General features: G+C 40.7%; 1 protein-coding gene across 1 annotated transcript in view; it reads right to left on the bottom strand.

The window, feature by feature from the left end:
• PER3 (period circadian regulator 3) overlaps window positions 1-20620 on the bottom strand; it is a 57680-nt gene that overhangs the window by 10122 nt on the left and 26938 nt on the right. Inside the window, 9 exon segments of the mRNA XM_047868907.1 lie at window positions 3229-3316; window positions 3425-3428; window positions 4899-5257; window positions 5259-5575; window positions 6242-6423; window positions 6425-6467; window positions 11723-11935; window positions 11968-12224; window positions 12688-12820. Coding sequence (XP_047724863.1) covers window positions 3229-3316; window positions 3425-3428; window positions 4899-5257; window positions 5259-5575; window positions 6242-6423; window positions 6425-6467; window positions 11723-11935; window positions 11968-12224; window positions 12688-12820 — 1596 coding nt within the window.

A 20620-nucleotide genomic window follows, 5' to 3' on the forward strand; every position in this document is an offset into this window, starting at 1 on the left:
CCATTTTGTCACCCAAACTCCATATATTTTTCTAAGTGTTATCAGCACATATTAATAAATAATTTTGATGAGGGAAAAAAGTACTTAGGAATAAACCGAAGGGATAAAAGACCTATATTCCGAAAACTGTAGGACACTGATGAAAAAAACTGAAGACACAAACAAATGGAAAGATATTTAGTGCTCATGAATGGGAAGAATTAGTCATTAAAATGTCCATACTACCCAATGCAATCTAAAGATTCAATACCTAGCAAAATACCAAAAGTATTTTTCACAGGAGTGGAACAAATAATCCTAAAATCTGTATGAACTACAAAAGACTCTGAATACCCAAAGCAAATTGGAAAATGGAGAACAAAGCTGGAGGTATCATAATCCCAGATTTTAATATATACCACAAGGCTACAGTAATCCAAATGGTATGGTACTGGTACAAAAACCAACACATAGATCAATGGAACAGAACAGAGTCCAGAAAGAAACCCATGCTCGTATAGTCAATTAATCTATGATGAAGAATGTAAAAGGAGGAAAAGACAGGCTCCTCAATAAATGGGATTAGAAAAATTGGACAGCAACATGCAAAAGCATGAAAAACTGGACCACTTTCTGATGCCACCAAAATAAACTCAAAATGGATTAAAGACCTAAATTTGAGATGTGAATTCATAAAACTTCATTCATAAAAAGGTAGTCATCTTTTTTGACATTGGCCTTAACAACATATTTAAGGATATGTCTACTCAAGCAAGAGAAACAAAAGCAAAAACAAACTACTGGGACTACACCGAAATAAAAAGTTTGTGTACAATAATGGAAGCCATCAAAAAAAGAAAAGGCAGGGGTGCCTGGATGACTCAATCGGTTAAGTGTCCAACTTGATTTCGGCGCAGGTCATGATCCTGCAGTTTGTGAGATGGAGCCCTGTGTCAGGCTTTACACTGACAGCGCGGAGCCCGCTTGGGATTCTCTCTCTTTCAAAAATAAACATTAAAAAAAATAAAAGACAAATTACTGAATGTGAGAAAATATTTGCAAAGGATGTATCTGATAAAGGGCTAGTACACAAAATACATACAGAACTCATACAACTCAACACCAAAAAAACCAATCTGATGACAAAAATGGGCAGAGCACCTGAACATTTTTCCACGGAAGACACAGAGATGACCAACAGACACATGAGAAGATGCTCAACATCACTCATCATCAGGGAAATTAAAATCAAAACCACAATGAGATACCACCTAACACCTGTCAGAATGGCTAAAATCAATGACACAAGAAACAACAGGTATTGGCGAGGATGTGGAGAAAAGGGAATCCTTGTGCACTGTTGGTGGAAACGTAAACTAGTGCAACCACTGTGAAAAAAAATATGCACCTCCCTAAAAAAAATTAAAAATAAAATTCCATGCGATCCAATAATTCTACTACTGGATATTTATACAAAGAAAACAAAAATACAAATACGAAAAGATATATGCATCCCTATGGTTACAGCACAATTATTTACGGTAGCCAAAACATGGAAGTAACCTGTGTCCATAAATAGGCGGATGGATGGATAAAGAAAATGTGGTATGTATATATACATATACAAATATATACACACACATATATATATATTTACATATATATGTATATATGTGCGTGTACACACACACACACACACACACACACACACACACAATGGAATATTACTCAGCCATAAAAAGGGATGAAATCTCGCCATTTGTGATAGCATGGCTGGAGTTAGAGTGCATGCTAAGTGAAACAGTGAAAGACAAACACCGTATGATTTCACACATATGTGGAATTTAAGAAACAAAACAAATGAACAAAGGGGAGAAAAAAGAGAGAAAGACAAACCAAGAAACAGACCCTTAACTCTAGAGAACTAATGTTACCAGAGGGGAGGAGGATAGGAGGATAGGGGAAATAGGGGGTGGGGATTAAAGAGTACACTTATGATGAGTACTGAATGATGTACAGAACTGCTGAATCACCGTATTGTACAGGAAACAAATATAAAACTGTCTGTTAACGACACTAGAATTAAGATAAAAAACCTAAAAAAAAGATGTCACACACACACACACACACACACACACACACACACACTGGACTACTACTCAGTCTTAAAAAAGAATGAGACCTTGTCATTTGCAACAACATGGATGAACCTAGAGGGTATTTTGTTAAGTGAAATACGTCAGATGGAAAAAGACAAATACCATATGATTTTGCTTACAAGGAGAATCTAAAAAACAAAAGAACAAATGAACCAGAAACAGACTCATAAATATGAAGAACATGCTGATGGTTGGTTGCCAGAGGGGAGGGGATGGGTTTAGGCGAAATGGGTGAAGGGCTTAAGAGGTACAAACTTCCAGGTATAGACAAATAAGTTAATGGAGATGAAAAGCACCACACAGGGAATACAATCAATAATACTGTCATAATATACGGTGAGAGATGGTAACTACACTTCATGGTGAGCAGCACATAATGTATAGAATTGCTGAATCACTATGTTGTACACTGGAAACTAATATAACGTTGTATATCAATAATACTTTAATAATAAAAATAAATAAATAAAGCTAATCATTCATTTACCGCATGACCTAGCAATTTCATTCCTATGTATCTACCAAAGAGAAATGAAAACACATGTGTACAAAGACTCACACTCAATGTTCATAGCAGCATTATTCATAATGCAACTGAGTAACCATCAACTGGTGAACGGATGTCCGCACAATTTAATTGTACTTGGTAATAGGAAGGAACACCAGTAAGGATCAATCTCAGCAGCACTGGCTTACCTGAAAGAACCCCTACACAAAAGACTGTATACTGGATGATTCAATTCACATAAAATGATAAAAAATCAGAACTACAGTGACAGAGAACAGATCAGCGGTTGCCAGGAGCTGGAATATCAGGGCAGAGACTGACTATAAAGGGTCACAGAAGAACTTTTCCAGGCGATGGAAATGCTCTGTACGGTCACTGCGGTGCCGGTTACACAAATGCATACATTTGTCAGAACCGGTGAATTCTATCGTATGTAAACGCACCCCAATAAACAATAAGTTTAAATAATAAACTTATAAACAAAGACAAATTACTCCCGCACCAGGGCCCAAACCAGATGGCCCATTACACAGTGATCTCCTGGCAACAGAGTGTGGGGAATTCATCATTTTGCTCCACTACCTGATGCTGCAGAACCTGTTCTGGAAGGAGACTCCTCGTGAAGTAATGCCGTGTAACTGTTCTTATTCCCGCTGTTGCCTACGACACGCTGCGGAAGGGAAGGCCACAAGAAGAGATTTTTAACATCTCAGGCATCATATTACAAAATAACTGGCAGATCTTGAAGTTCGCACGTTAAACAGAATGAAGCACATACATAACTGGCAAGCAAACAGTTCAGCCTGTCCCCAACACTGGTCGAAGTCCCTTTGCACGGAACATTACATATATGGCTGGGTTTGCACCTGCTGCACGGGAGGCGCCATACGGTCGTACACTTTAATTCTGCTGTTTTGTCATCCCGGATGTCCCGACCGTTTTGTCAGTTCTTAGCACTATTCCCAAAACGAGTATTATAGCGAATGAAACAAAGTTGCAGCTACCCTGAGCTTATATGGCATGGGAAGAAGGACTACGTAAACATTACTTCACTTAATCCTCAGAATAAGCTATCAAGGTTCCGTCTCTTCATTTTTCAAGTCAGGAACAAAGGCAAAGGAAGGCTGACTGACTTGGTTCAGCGAACCGGCTGATCAAGTGACAGAGCGTCTGACTCCGCGTCTTATTCCACAGCCCGGCTCTGCTCACTAGGATACACTGCCTTGCATGAGATTCTAGCAAGTGCACTAATATCAGGCTTTCAAAATTGAGCATATTTTCTCTATCTGGATCATCATATTTTGAGCATTTGTCCAACAATGGTATCATATCTTGAAGGGAAGACCAAAGAAAATTGTAAATACTGACACTTGTCTTGATTCCTACACCTAAGTATAGGAACATCAGATTCCAAAGTTTAGCCAGATAAATATATCTGAGAACGGCTTTTTAGGTAAAGAGATAAAAAAGTTAAGGGAAAATGACCCACACAATTTTTGGTTTTGAAAACGATGTGTGTAAGTATCCAACTAGAAACTGCCTACTCTAGTGATAAGTCAATGACAAACAGCAGCCCCTCCCTTCTCCATACACACCTCACCTCGGTCCCTCAACCACGCCTGCAAGGGCACACTCACTCAGTTCAGGTCTTGTCAGTATGGTTTACTCCCAACTTACCAGAACACAACCCCAGTTGTAAAGAAGAAAATACATTTTGTAGGCAATGACTGTGTCAAATTAAATGACTGGATATCACATTTTAAAGGCGGGGGAGGGGCGCCTGGGTGGCTCAGTCGGTTGAGCATCTGACGTCCGCTCACATCATGATCTTGCGGTTCATGGGTTAAAGCCCCGCATCGGGTTCTGTCTGACAGCTTGGAGCCTGGAGACTGCTTTGGATTCTGTGTACCCACCTCTCTGACCCTCCCTCACTCATGCTCTGTCTCACTCTGTCTCTCAAAAATAAACAGATGTTAAAAAAAAAAAATTTAAAGGCGGGCAGCCCGGTTCACATAGGAAATGTGAAAGACAGCACTTTGGGAAATACTACCAAGTATCTAAGGAACCAGGACTCAGCAGGCTCTTTAGTTCTTGCTTGTTACATGGCGTCACGGGGATACAGTGCAAATCATAGCACACAGTCTCAGCCACAGCTATGATGCTGATTACCTGCTCGGCCTTCAGTGTCGGGCCCCGGTGTGAGTGCCTTAATTTTAATAAGAGGACGCACATTTATATTCTCACTCACATGCTAGAAGTTAGTGTCATTTACATCCTTGGCTTTTGGGCAAATACCCCTTCTCATCTGATCTGAAGATTCGCGGGATCTGAGCGTGTCTTCCTGCAGTAAGTTGAGCCACAGTGGTGAGCTGCTCCTCGAGGTAGTGAGTGCGCGCTCTTCACGCGGCGTCTCCCATTTCCCCTCAGCTCGCCTTCGGCTGAGGACCGACCACGGGGGTTCCAGGCTGGCAGCCACTGCTGATGCTGAGGGTGGAATTTCGGAAGAGTCTGGTGCTCCCAAGAAGGGATATGGGGGGAAGGATGGTGACAAAAGGGGACAGACAGGGGGTTCGTGCAGGAAAATGGTCATCAAAGTATCTAAGTATCTAAGGAGGGGGGGCAGGAAAAGACTGCAAGCAGTTGGGCAAACGTGGCTCAGACAGACATTCGAACAGAGCCACTGCTGCCACGTGACCTCCTCCCCCACGGGCCAGGGCCGGGATGGGGGAAGGAGCTGGGAACGACAGGCCGGAGGCCCACGGAGAGGAGGCGGGGGAGGGGCCCCAGGGCTGTGTGTCCTGGACGTCCCCTCGCAAGTGGGGACAGAAGGCGTCCTTAGTGCCACTGCTGCCCGGCAGCTGTGGCAGCTTCTTCCCCTTGTGCTTCCCCTTCTTGCGGCCGGCCGTGCTGCGCTGCTTGGAAGCGGAGCCTCCTGAAAGGATGAAGGGGGGTGCATATTATGGAAACTAGAACCAAAAAAGAGAAGATCGCCATTCATTCACAGGTAATTGTAAGCAGATGAAGAAGACACGACACCTGCCAACAGGAACCTCATCCACTACCACGGCTACTAAAAAGAGAAGCAAGAGCCCAGATAAAAGCTGCTGCTAGAAAATAAACTTACTTCAGAATCTCTCAATCACTTTCTTATCAAATCAGCTTCTCAGATCCAGCATCTAAGAAATCGTTATCCCAGACAACAAACTGTCGGCAGGAATTTCGTTCAGCATCTCTCCCATGTGTTTCTTAAAAACAACCCTCCAATTCTCACTTCCTCTCTCCCAGTACTTACACATATTTATGGAATTGATAAACGAGGCACGGTTTTTATTTTTATTTATTTATTTTTTTTAAATTTTTTTTTTTTTCAACGTTTATTTATTTTTGGGACAGAGAGAGACAGAGCATGAACGGGGGAGGGGCAGAGAGAGAGGGAGACACAGAATCGGAAACAGGCTCCAGGCTCCGAGCCATCAGCCCAGAGCCCGACGCGGGGCTCGAACTCACGGACCGCGAGATCGTGACCTGGCTGAAGTCGGACGCCTAACCGACTGCGCCACCCAGGCGCCCCGAGGCACGGTTTTTAAAACGTCACTACCTTGAACGTACAAATGTTTAGCTTTGCTTCTGCTTTCTTGCGGAAGACAGGCTCTGTAGGGCGATGACAGGATCTTTTCTCGGAATTTATCAACATGATTCTGTTCCTCCTTCTGTGCGTGGGCTGACAGCATGGCTTTTGTGAGCCCTACCTGTTGAAATTCTTCTGAGGTACGCGGACGTCCAGGGCTCACACGCTGGGACAGCATCCTCTGCCAGAGTCGCTTCTGCTGAGGTGGAAGGGGACAGATTTAATTTTAATTGCTATCAATCATTTGCATTTATTTTATTTTCACTAATCTAACTGCTTCTCAATAAATTTTTACAACCATTACTACAACAGCTGGAATATAAGAAACTTCATCAACCTAGCAAATAAGTTGTTTTATTTTTTTCTACCTTTCTTTAAACTCCTCGTACACTCGCATATACGTTTTGCAGAGTTGTAACACTCAATGTGCATATACACATTTATTAATATCTTCTTATTGTAAGTATTTTACCTTCTTAAATTCTTCAAATATGTTTTATCTTTGAATTAATTTTAAAAATCTGTAGTATATTCATGTGGTTCAAAAATCAAGAAGCATTACACAGGCAGTTAGTAAATGCTCCCCATTCCTGTCTACTATGTATCTAGTTCTCATTTATTTCCCCCACAGAAACTCCATTTCTTTTATTTCCTTCTATATCAGTCCAGATTCTTCATGCACCTATAAATAAGCATGAATACAGATTCATATTCCCCACCCCGATTTTTACTCAAAAGGCATATAATATGTACACTCTCTACAGTTTTTTTCACTTAACAACATCCCCTCCCCGCCTTTTTTTTTTTTTTTTTTTTGAGAGAGAGAGAATGTGTACACACAGGGGAAAGGCAGAGGCAGAGGGAGAGAAAGAATCCCAAGCAGGCTCCGTGCCTAGCACAAGAGCCTGATGCACGGCTTGAAATCATGACCGTGAGATCATGGCCTGAGCTGAAATCAAGAGTCGGACACTTAACTGACTGAGCCACCCAGGTGCCCCAGGAGCATCCCTTTTACCAGCACGAAGACAGCCATTGTACATTGTCTACATATCACAGTCTTCCATTTTATGTGTATACCACAACTTATTATAGTAAACACCTGTAGACAGACTTGGAGTTGTCTTTTTAGATTTAAAATTGATAGTACTGGGGCACCTGGCTGGCTCAGGCAGAGGAGCATGTGACTCTTGATCTTGGAGTTATGAGTTTGAGCCCCACGAGCACTGTTAGAGGTAACCACATGGGTAAATAGTTGAAGAGATAACCAGTACCTACACGTGAGCAACAGCAGCGTGGGGTGGGATTTATAACATATGTGGAAGTAAGACATATGCCAACAGACAAAGGCCAGAAGGGGGAAGCAGAAGTACACTATTCTTGGATTTTTATGCTATACCTGAAGTGATACAGTATTTCCAGAAGGTAGACAATGAACAATTGAACATGTATACCCTAAGTCCCTAAGCAGCCATGAAAGTAAAGCTCACTCTGAACATAAACATACCTGGGTTAAAAGCAAAAAGGCAGAAAAGATAGAACATGCTAATACTGATTTTAAAAAATGCTAGAGTGAATATATTAATATGAGACAGAGTGTATTTTAGAGTCAAGACTATACAAGGGATAAAGAAGGTCATTTCACAATGAAAAAAGGGCCAATTCAGAAGAAGGCTAAACATTTATGCACAAAATAAAAAGTTCTTTCAAAACACGTGAAGCAAAAACCAGTTTTACCACAAGGAGAAATGGACAAATGCATAATTACGGTCAGAGATTTCAGGACTCCTTGTGAAGCAGAACAAATACTGAGAGGACTAGTTAGGACAGACAAGACCTGAACAACAGTATCAACCAACCTGACCTGGTTTCCACTGAGAAAATATTCAACCAACAGCAGAAGAATAAACCTTCTTTCCCAGTGCACAAAGAACAGCCATCAAGGTAGAACACATCACAGACCATAAAACAAGCCTCAACAAATACAGAAGAATTCGAGTTTCGTATTTTCTTGGACCACAAGGGGATTAAATTAGAAATCAGTAACAGAAAGAACTGTGGAAAGCCCCCAAATATGTGGTACTGAAGTAATATATGATAGCAAATATAGATACATGATGACATAAGTGATTTCAAAGGAGATGGTTAGGGGATAGTAGCCGGTACTTGAACACCATGAAAATGACACAATACAGCCAAATGTGTGTAACGCAGCTAGAGGTAAAAAAGAAAATTTGTATTAAAATCCATTAGGAGGGGCACCTGGGTGGCTCAGCTGGTTAAGCATCCGACTCTTGGTTTTGGCTCAGGTCATGGTCTCACGATTCATGAGTTTGGGCTCCAACATCAGGTTCTGCTCTGATAGTGTGGAGCCTACTTGAGATTCTCTCTCTCTCTCTCTCTCTCTCTCTCTCTCTCCCTCTCTCTCTGCCCCTCCCCTCCTCGTTCTCTTTCTCAAGATAAATAAAGTTTAAGAAAACTTTTTTTAATCAATTAGGAAAGAAATATGTCCAAAATCAATTCAGCTTCCACGTTGAGAGACTGGAAAGAGAAGAGCAAGATAAAACGAAAGTGGAAGAAAGGAAACAGTAAAAATCAGAGGAGAAATCAGTGACATAGAAAATATGAAAACAATGAACCAAGCCAGTGCAACTGTAAGCTGGTGCTTTGAGAAGGCCAATCTAATCGATCAACTCCAGCCAGAATGATCAGAGAAAAAGGAGAAGACATGAAGGTGACAACCTCCGAAATGACAGATGGAACATCATTAGAGATCTTACTGGTGTCAAAAGAAGAGAACATTATGCACATGTTTATTCCAATAAATTTGACAATGTAGACAAAACAGACCAAGTCTTTGAAAGGCAGGCAATAACAAAGTTCACTCAACAAGTAGAAAACCTGAACAGCCCTGAATCTGTAGTTAAAAACTTTGCCAAGAAAACTCTAACCCCAGAGGGCTTCACTGATTTCTAACTGAATTAGCTCTAGCCAGAGAGCATAGTATGTACAACGTTATTTTAACTTTGAGACGTAGTACAGTCCAACATATTTTATACCTCAATGAATGCACGGTGTAGGCTTGAAAAGAACTCGTATTGTGCACATACTGGGTGCTATGTTCTCTGAATGTAAATGACAGCATTGCTCAGATAATCTACTGCTTTACTCGTTTTTTTTAACTAGATGTTTTATTAACTGCACAGAAGCAGTGTTACATTCTTCAATGGTTATGGAAAGTCTATTTTTTTCTAACTCTTTCCATTTTTACTTCCTACCTTGGAAACTCTGCTATTAGCGAATACACATAATGTATTATGATTGTTGTGTCTCCCTGGTGAACTGCTCACCACTATGAACCATCTCTAGGAAGACTCTGTCTTGAACTCTAGTTTATCACCACTGGCACGCCAGTCCTCCTGTGCTCGTCATCTGCATTGTGCCTCTTTTCTCATTCATTTATCCTCAATCCCTTGGTGGATTATATTTAAACTGTACTTTCCAGCCAGTATATAGCTGGGTCTTGATTTTTTTTTTTAATCTGTTCTGACAATTTCTGCCTTTTAAGTGGAGGGGATACAGTTAGATTTAGAGCTATTATTATGGGTTTGACATGTTCCCTCTGGTGATGGTGGTTGTTGCTCTATTCCTCCTTTTCTGCCCTTCTTTTGGATCATTTGTGTGTTTCTTAAAATTACACTGTAACTTATCTCCTGGCTTTATTTCACAGGCCATCTTGACCCTGTTATGGATTAAAAAATATGTTAACGGCAATGGTTTCTGGAGACTGCTTATTAATGTCTGATTTCCTTCTCTGCCACTCATTTGCTACATAACTTTGCCCAAGTCACTTAACTCCTTTGTGCCTTAACTGTTGTGTATACGAAATGGAGGCCATAGCTTGCAGGGAAATGCATTTGGAGTCATGGTCCTCAGACCCGATCGTTTAATTAGAGTCAGGGTGTAAACTGCACGAATCAGGCTTTTCAGAGAGCAAAAGACATACAGATACTTTACAGAGACCGTGCTTCTGTTTCTTCTCCTTGGAAGAAAGATGTGGTCCCACAGATGCTGAGATTGGTTTAAGATCAGAACAATTATCAATAAATTCCCTTCAGTGAGAGCTTACAGGCTTTACTATCAATCTTTCAAAATGGTAATACACACCAGATTATAAAAAGTATAGTGGCATGACCACAAAATCTTTCCCCATTGGAGGAGACCCCACCTTGTATGGGCTGAGTCACCGGCAGCTATTATGTCCACACTGGAATCGAAAGTATTAAGAAAAGGTATACTAAAAAATTGTGCAGCTGCTCTTTCCCGGGGGACTGGCTCAGCTCCAATAAAACTCTATTTTCAGTTCATTAGAAACATAATCTAAGCTCCAACGGTTGTGTCTCTGGTCTCTTCCCACCGACCCCCAGCCCGCCTGTCAATACTGTACTCTCCGTCTCCAAGGGTCAGTGTCAAGATTAGATGAGTTAATTCCTATGAAAGACTAAGGACAGATGGCTGCACACCATAAGAGCTCAACACGTTTCCTGAGGGGCCACTGAAGACCGGCAACAAGAAGTCAGATAACCCAAAAACCTGATTTAACACCTCTGTCACCACTACTTCATCCACCAAATTGTTGTAAGGACAAAGTCAAAGGGTAGGAGACAGTAAAAAGGAACAAAAAGTAGACATCAGAAGAATTTACCAAGTCATTATGTTGTTAAAAGGAAGAGATATTTTTTTCCTTTGTTTTCTTAAAAACCCTTTTTAACACCCCACAGGCCCTCAGGGGTTTCCCACCTGCCCCGCCCCCCACTGAGAACGTGGGGCACACTCATATGCACACATGCACACCTCGCCCGATGGCCGCTGGGTAGCCCCCTTCCAACGTCCACAAGAACTGTGGCATGGCGTGGCATCCAGCCTGGGGGGTGGGCAGTGGAGTCTGAAGGAGCAGGGACAGGCATCCCCAACTCCTCACAGGCGCTCAAAAGGAAGAGAGTTTTGAACACACTCTCCTCATTGTTATCAGGCCAATATAAAAATCTGGATGTGTATACGGTCCATCTGGTCACGGCCAATGTCAGTCTGACAAGGACACCTTCTCTCAAGGGCAACAACAAAGTGACCTAAGGCAGCCTCATAAACAACCTCATTAGTGATAGTTAACACTTGCTGAGGACTTACTACTATGTCACTGGGTTCTGTTAGTTCTAAGTGCCTTCCACGTGTCAGCTGATGTGATCAACAAATGACAATGATTTAGAAATACGGTCCAAACTATGTAACCGATACAAAGGTGGTATTTCCAAAACTACGGACTGATTTAAAGAAAAGACGACGTAATTATAATCCAGAAGTCATTCTTAAGTAACTGATATTAATGACGTGTTTTCTCACGACCCCGAATTTCATAGGAGTGTTCTTTAGAGCAGGAGGTAAACGTGGCACCTGACTCTGGCGGCGGGGCGTGGACAACGGTGCTGCCGTAGCTACACTGGCTCGTGCCAGAGCCCAGGCTCAGCGCCGCCGGGGACAGGCTCCGGGGGGCGTGTCCTGCAGCGTCTGCAGACCGCCTGGCAGTAGACATCTCCAAGTGAGCTGTGGCTGGGGTCTGAGGCACAGCTGGGGGCATGAGAGAAACCGACAGTGAAAAGAAAAATCCTCAAAGGAAATTTATGTTAAAGACCAAGTTTGCAGGTGTTTATAACTGGCCATTAAGGAGCAATAGGAAACCAGGATTGTTGGTGATTCACGAAATAAGTAGAGACCAAACCTTGAAGGAAAACCAGAAAGGGATGGCTCTGTACCCATCCTCTGGCTGGCTAGGAGGGCACTCGCGTTACCGTGCAAGGTCTGGGCATCATTTGCCTTGTGGTTCTGTCTGTCTTCCGAGGATGAAGAGGACGCGCTCTTCCTTTTCAAAGCCGGAACGTTGCAGCTCCTCAGGTATCTGCAACAACATAACTAGGTCACGTGTGCCTCCCTGGCCCCTAATTTTGCCACTTCCCACATTTCTGCTCTTCTCACGGCACTTTTGCGTGGGTATGCCCTACACTCTCCTTTGATGAAGTCTTCCCTGACTCTCCCAGCCTGAATCACTGGAGTGTCACATCTCTTTTACTGTGGCCTGGAATTGATCTCCAAACCTTGGCTCGTTTAATTTTTATCATCAAGGTCTTGTCTTCTCAACTGTGCCATGGCTCCCTCAAAGAAGGGACCAATCTTCCTGTTTGGCATCCCTTGAAATGTTCAATTTATTATAAACTGTAGGTAGGTACTCCATAAATACTTACTGACTTATAGTGAACAATCAAGACAATAGATATTAAGTACGATGGAAGGTGTGTGCTTACAGAGACAACGTATGCTTTTGGAAAAACTGGCATGTTCTCAAAATTTGGCAGTTCTCACACCTGATAACACTATCAATGCAGTTTATTTGCTGATAAGATGGGCTATGCTGGTCTTTCCTCCAATCTTCACTAGACTCCACATGCATGCTATCGTCTTTCAACGTCTGGAAGGCAGAAGAGACCTTCTGCTCATCTGAAATGGAAAGGATGTGTAATTAAAAATATTAATATACCTATGAACTTACCCCACAAAATTAGACCAGGTCCTTTAGCATGTGTACATTCAGTAGAACATTCTGTAGCTATTAAAAACAAGGTCAGATCTAAAAAAAAAAATGCACTGATACAGAAAGGCATCCACACAAAATGATCACATTTGTCTTTTGTTTTTTACAAAAAAGGGGTGAAACAAATGTTTCAGCAAAGACTATCGAGGAATAAGGCTATTAGATAAAAGGCTGATGGAGACTCTACAATACTGAGCTGACACTACCTGCCAACTGGTTGATCCTGGCCTCACCGGGACGGGGGCAACCAGACACAACGTGAAGTGTAAAGGGCTGCCAGGCAGATGCTGTGTCCAACAGAACTTCCTGCAATGACAGAACTGTTCCTCATCTGTACTGTCCAATATGGTAGCCACTAACACCTCATGCGACAATTAAGCACTTGAAATGCGGCCACAGCAACTGAGGAACTAAATTTTAAGTTTTATTTATTTGTAAAGAATTTGAATTTAGATTGCCAATGTGGCTAGTAGCTGCCGTACTGGATAGCAGAGGTACACAGGGAAGACACACGGCCTCAGGCTGGAGCACTGAAGAACTTCAACCTTGTGTAGAGAGCAATGAGCTAATAATGGAGATGGAAGAAGAGCATGGAGACAGGTAAGAGAGAGCCCGCCAAATATGGCGTCACAGAGACCCAGAAGGTAAACTGGTTCAAGGAACGAGTAACTATGTTCAGTACTGCTGAGGGGCTGGGTTAGCCATGGTTGTTGTTGTTATTAATGAAGGTCATCTGAGCTGCGTTGGAAGAGACCACTCAATTTCTAGAGGGAATTAACTGAAAGATGACTTGTTAACTTTCATTTATGAACGTTTATACTTTTAATTCTTTAATAATTTTAAACTCGAAGAGGGCTACAAAAAAGTAGAGTTCCCAAATACCCTCTACCCAGCACCCACTAATGTAACATCTTGCAGAACTGTAACAGGATGAACAAAACTAAGGAATTCACAGTGGCACACTGCCAATCAACCACAGCCTATTTGGATTTCACCTGCTGTGCCATGAACTGTCATTTTCTGCTCCAGGATCCAACCTGAGATTCACAGTGATATCAAGTGTCAATGTCTCAGTCTCTCCTGGTCTCTCCTGATCTGCCCCTTAATGTGAGTTTCCCTGATGTTCTCTATGATGAGGCTGAGGTTATGCATCTTGGGGAGGGTTCCTGCAGAGGTGCTGTGCCCTTCCCCGTGCCCCACACCACAGGGGTACATGACCTTGACATATTTTGTTGTGGGTGTTGTCAGCCTTCATCACTGGTTAAGCTGCTGTCTGCCAGAGTTCTCCCTGGAAAAGTCCTTGAATGGACTTACTGCCACCAAACTGCACATTTAAAAATGGTTAAGGAACACCTGGGTGGCTCAGTTGGTTAAGCTTCCAACTCTTGATTTTGGCTCAGGTCATGATCTCACGGTTGATGAGTTTGAGCCCCACATCGGGCTCTGTGCTGATGGTGCAGAGCCTGCTTGGGATTCTCTCTCTCTCCATCGCTGCCCCTTACCTGCTCTCTCTTTCTCTCTCCCCCTCAAATAACTTAAAAAATAAATAAATAAAAATGTTAAAAAATTTTTTTTAACATTTTTATTTATTTTTGAGAGACAGAGGGAGCCCGTGAGCAGGAGAGGGGCAGAGAGAGAGGGAGACACAGAATCCAAAGCAGGCTCCAAGCTCTAAGCTGTCAGCACAGAGCCCGATACGGGGCTCGAACCCACGAACTGTGAGATCACAACCTGAGCTGAAGTCGGATGTTTAACCGACTGAGCCACCCAGGACCCCGCCCAAAAATTTTAAAATGGTGAAAAAATATATACATACATGTGTATATGTGTATACATGTACATACGTATATATATATACCACAATTAAAAAATATTTCAATTAATTTCAGCTTTCACTGGAGGATATTCCCCACAGCAGTTATTACTGTGAATGTTTTTTCCCCTTTCAGATTTATTGAGATATAGCTGACATACAGCAATGTGTAAGTTTAAGGTGTACAGCATAATGACCACTGATAGCAATTTCCTATTTCTACAAGGACTTCCTTGTAAATCCTTTCAATGGGGAAAACCAGTAAATATAATGCATGTATGCTAACCCTTGTCTATCCATCTGTCCATGCATCCATTAAATAGAAAGGCACGAGTTCATGCTGACACCTTCAACTCCAACCCAGCACCAAGAGTCAATTCTAACATTCCCTCTTTGCTGATCTGTAAGTTCCTTCTCTCATAGTGAGGAATCTATTGTTATCTATAACATACACACCTGTTTGTTCAACCTACCCTACGTCTAAATTACCTTTGGAATTGCTAAGCCATACTCGGGTAAGAAACAAGTTTATCAACTTGATTACAGTGTTCATGTCCATTTGCATTTTGTATTTAGTCCTTGGGTATCCAGTTAACACACTGATTTCCAAAGTTACTTAGCTCCTTTCTTCCTTACACCCTCAGTATTTTAATGCCATTTATTTGTGATGCAGTTAGATTCATTTGTCACAGGCTTCCTATCACTTTGGGTTTCCTCTACATTCTGGGTGGGATGAGGTATGCAGATCCATGACTTTTAGCAAATGCACACAAAGTTGTGTTTCTACTGCCAGAGTAACAAACAGAATGTTTCCATCACTCAGAAATTTCCCTTCAGCTGTCCCTTTGTGGTCAATGCAGAAAGAATGCTTTTCTAGAATGGAATTGTAGAATACGTAACCTTTTGATTTTGACTTCTTCCACTTGGTAAAATGCATTTTAGATCCATATATGTTGCTGTAGGAATCAAGTCCCTTCCCTTTTACTGCTGAGCAATACTCCATTGTGTAGATGGACCGGTTTAACCATTTACCTAAATGGTGAATGACATCTTATGCTGTTTCCAATTTTTGATGAACGTGAATGAAGTGTGATAAACACATAGACAAGTTTACGTGTGAACTCGAGTTTTTCTTTTGTTTGAGTAAATAAGAATGGAATTGCTGGGTCATATAACAAAAGAGAGAATGTTTAGTTTGTAAGAAACTGCCAAACTTCTCAAAAGTGCTGTACAATTTGACATTACCTTCAGCACTGAGAGCTCCAGTGCTCACAGTTCTTGCCACAACTCGGTATAGTCAGTACTTTGTCTTTTACTTTTTAGCCATTCTAATTGGTGTGTGATGGTATCTCATGTGGTTTTCATTTCCTTATGACTGAGATTGAGCATGGCTTCCTATGCTATTTGCCATCTGGGTGTACTTCACTGCGGAAGTGTCAGATCTCTTGACCACTAAAAAAAAAGTTTATTTATTTATTTTGAGAGAGGAGTGAGAGTGTGCGTGCCATGTGCACAGGTGAAGGACAGAGAGAGAGGGAGAGAGAATCCCAAGCAGGCTCTGTGCCATCAGTGCAGAGCCCAACACAGGGTTCAATCTCACGAACCATGAGATCATGACCTAAGCCGAAATCAAGAGTCAGAGGCTCAACCAACTGAGCCACCCAGGCACCCACTGACCATTTTCTGATTGGATTGTTTATCTTCCTATTGTCGAATTTTGACAGTTTTTTATGTGTTGTGGATAGGAATTTTTTTATTGTACCTATAATTTGCAAATATTGTCTTTTCATTGTCTTACTAATGTCCTTCAAGGAGAAGTTTTTAATTTTGATACAGCCTGTCTCATCCATTTTTTCTTTTGAAAAAATGCTTTTGATATTGTATCTAAAACCTCTTTGCCAAACCCAAGATCACAAAGATTTTCTCGTAAGATTTTTTCTAGAAGTTTATAGTTTTAAGTTTTACATTTAGGTCTATAACCAAGTTTGAATTAGCTTTTGTATAGCATGTGAGCTATGTGTTGAGGTTCAGTTTTTTAATACATGTGGATGTCTAATCATTCAGTACCATCTGTTGGAAAGACTATCCTTTGTCCACTGACTTGACCTTGCACCTGTCAAAAACTGCATTTGTGTAAGTCTGTTTTGTCTCTAATCTGTCCCACTGATCTTTTCACCAATATCACACTGTCTTAATTAGTAAGTTTTTTTTTAATTTTTTTTTTAACATTTATTCATTTTTGAGACAGAGAGAGACAGAGCATGAACGGGGGAAGGTCAGAGAGAGAGGGAGACACAGAATCTGAAACAGGCTCCAGGCTCTGAGCTCTCAGCACAGAGCCCGACGCGGGGCTTGAACTCACAGACCGCGAGATCATGACCTGAGCCGAAGTCGGACGCCCAACCGACTGAGCCACCCAGGCACCCCTTAATTAGTAAGTTTTGAAATCACATAGAGTAAGTCCTCCAACATTGCTTTTCTTTTTCAAAATTGTTTCGGCTATTTTAGTTTATTTTTTCATATAAGTTTGGGGATCCTCTTGATGATATCTAAAAAAAAAAATCCTGCTGAGAGTTTAATTGGAATTACATTGAATGTACAGACCAACCTGGAGAGAACTGACATCTTAACAATATTGAGTATTCTAAATCATGAATTTGATATATCTTTTCATTCACCTAGTACTTTTAAGTTTTTCTTTCATCAATGTTTTACAGTTTTCTGTATATGGATTATTTCATATCTTCTGTTAGATTTTGTATTTAAGTATTTCAGTTTTGCATAGTTTTTAAAAATTTGTTTCCAATTGTTCCTTGTTAGTACACAGAAATTTAACTGATCTTCCACATGGACTGTGTATCTTGTAACCTTGCTAAAATCAGTAGTTGTTTTTTTTTTTTTTGTAGATCCTTTAGAATTTTTCTATGTAGTCATGTCATCTGTGAATGGAAAGTGTTTTATTTCTTCCTTTCCAACCTGTATGTCTTTTATTTCTTTCTCTTGCCTACTACATTGGACAGGACTTCCAGTCTAATATTAAGACATGGTAAGCGGATACCCTTGGCTTGTTCTCTAGGTTAGGGTAAAAGCATTCTCTTCCCATCAAGCATAACATTAGCTGTAGGTGTTTGTAGATGCCTTTTTGTCAGGTTAATGAAATTCTTTTTCTATTTCTCATTTTTGAATATTTATCATATGTAGATGTTGAATTTTGTCACATGCTTTTTCTCCATTTACTAAAATAATCTGATGGTTTGTCTTTTTTATTGTTAACATGAAGAATTAAAGTGCTTGACTTTCACATATTGAACCAACCTTGCATTCCTAGAATAAGTCATATTTGATTGTGATATATTTGCCTTTTTTATACTTTGCTGAGTTTGATTTGATGATTTTGCAAATATGTTAATGAGGGATCCTGGTCTATAATCCTCTTTTCTTGAATTGTCTTTATCTTGTTTCAGTATTACGGTACTAATGGGCTCATAAAATGAGTTTGGGAGTTTCCTTTCCAAACTTCCTTCTTCTATTTTTTTTCTGTCTTCAATTTTCTGACAAAAAGATTATGTAGAGACTGGAATTATTACTTCCTTGAATGTTTGACAGAACTCTCCAGTGAAAGCATCTGGGCCTAGTTTTCATTTGTAAGGTTTTCAATTTCAAATTCAGTACCTGTAGTAGACAGAAGTCTATTCTAGTTACCTATTACTTTTACACTGAGTTCTTTTTTTTTTTTTTAATGTTTATTTATTTTTGAGAGAGAGCCAGACAGCATGAGTCAGGGAGGGAGGAGAGAGACACACACAGAATCCAAAGCAGGCTCCAGGCTCTGAGCTGTCTGCACAGAGCAGATGCGGAGCTCAAACCCATGAACCGTGAGATCATGACTTGAGCTCAAGTCGAATGCTTAACCAACTGAGCCACCCAGGTGCCCCATTTTCACTGAGTTCTGATAGCTTGTTTCTTTCAAATAACAGACCAAAGTTGGGGGGATAGAGTTGTTTGTAGTCACTTTAACAACTGTGTGATCTTTCATTCCCAATATTGGCCATTTCTGTCTTCTTTTCTGATTAAGTATGGCCAAAAGATTGTTAATTTTATTTTTATCAGCTTTTGATTTCATTTTCTCTTATTTCTATTTTCAATTCCATCGATACCTGGTTTTAAAGATTTCCTTCTTTCTGCCTACCTTGGATTTAATTTTCTCTTCTTGCTCTCGTTTCTTAGCAGAAAGCTTAGATTACTGATGGAGACCTTTTTTCTTTTTCTTATACGATCAATGCTATATCAATTTCCCTTTAAGCGCTGCTTTAGCTTCATTCCACAATTTTTTTTGTCTTTTCAACTCATTCCTTTCAAGATGATTTTACTTCCCTTTAAGACCTTGACCTGTAGGTTACTCAGATATGTGTTCTCTAATTTTCAAACATTTGGGAATTTTCTAGACAAACCTTTCAGTTACTGATTTCTAGTTTAATCAAGTCAGAGAATATACTTGGTATGATTTATATATTTTTTAAATTGTTAAGGTTTGTATTATGGCCTAGAATAAGGTCTATCTTGATGAATGGTCCATGTGCCCTTCAGAAAAATAAGTATGTTGTTGTTGGTTGGAATGTTCCATACATGTTCAAGCCAATCTTGTTGATGGTGTTGTTCAGATCTTCTATACTTTTGCTAAATTTCTGTCCACTTGTTTTATCAATTAGAGAGAGGTTTGTTACAGTCTCTACCACTGAGGATTTGTTTATTTCTCAAAGTTTTTATCAGTTTTTGCTTCGTGTATTTTGAAGCTCTGATGTTAGGTGCATAACCTTTTAGGACTGTTACATGCTCTCAGAGAATCAACCACTTTGTTGTCATGCAATATCCCTCTGAAACCCTCCCTGATAAAGTTCATGATCCTAAAGTCTACATTAGTTGATATTAATACAGCTTTCCGGCTTTCTTTTTATTTCTGTTAGCATGTGAATCTTTTGTAACCTTTTGCTCGTAACCTATATTTTTATTTGCAAAATGAGTTCTTGTAGATACTACCCAGATGCCTCTCGTTTTTTCACCCACTGACAATGTCAGTCTTCTAGCTGGTATATTGAGGCCATTCACATTTCATGTGATTATGGATATAGCTGAATTAAAGTATACCACTTTGCTAGCTGTTTTCCACTTGTTCCATCTGGGTTTTTGTTTCTTTTCTGCCTCATTTTGCTTTAAATGTTTTAAGTTCCACTTTATCTCGTCAAATGACATTTATTGCTTCTTTAGAAACTAGTTCTGATAGCTGTTCTAAATTTCACAACATACATCTTTTAGAAATCAGTTTCTACCTCCAAATAATATATTGCTTCTGATGTAAGGCCTCCACAGCAGCACATTTCCAGTGCCTCCCCCAATCCTTTGCAGTATTTTAACATAGACCACAAAAGCAGAAGAGTATTTTTGCGTTAGTCGGTTACCTTCCAGGGCAATTAAAAATATGTAAAAAATAAAACTTCTTCATTAACTCCATTTCCAGTGCTTGTCATTTCTTTGTGTAGATCCAAGTTTTATGTCCCGTACCATATTCCTTCCCCCTTTAGAAATTCCCTTAGCGTTTCTTATAGACTATATCTGCTGGCAATACACTCCCCGCCTAGTTTTTAAGAAATCTTTCAATTTCCTTCATTTCTGAAAGATACTTTCCACCACGTAGGGAATTCTGCACTAACAATTTTCTCGTCTTAAGACATTTTGTTTTCTAGTGTCCCCAGCATCTAAAAAAAATGCCTATTGTGGGGCGCCTGGGTGGCGCAGTCGGTTAAGCGTCCGACTTCAGCCAGGTCACGATCTCGTGGTCCGTGAGTTCGAGCCCCGCGTCGGGCTCTGGGCTGAGGGCTCAGAGCCTGGAGCCTGT

The sequence above is a fragment of the Prionailurus viverrinus genome, chromosome C1 (assembly GCF_022837055.1).
Source record: "Prionailurus viverrinus isolate Anna chromosome C1, UM_Priviv_1.0, whole genome shotgun sequence".
Classification (NCBI taxonomy): Eukaryota; Metazoa; Chordata; class Mammalia; order Carnivora; family Felidae; genus Prionailurus; species Prionailurus viverrinus.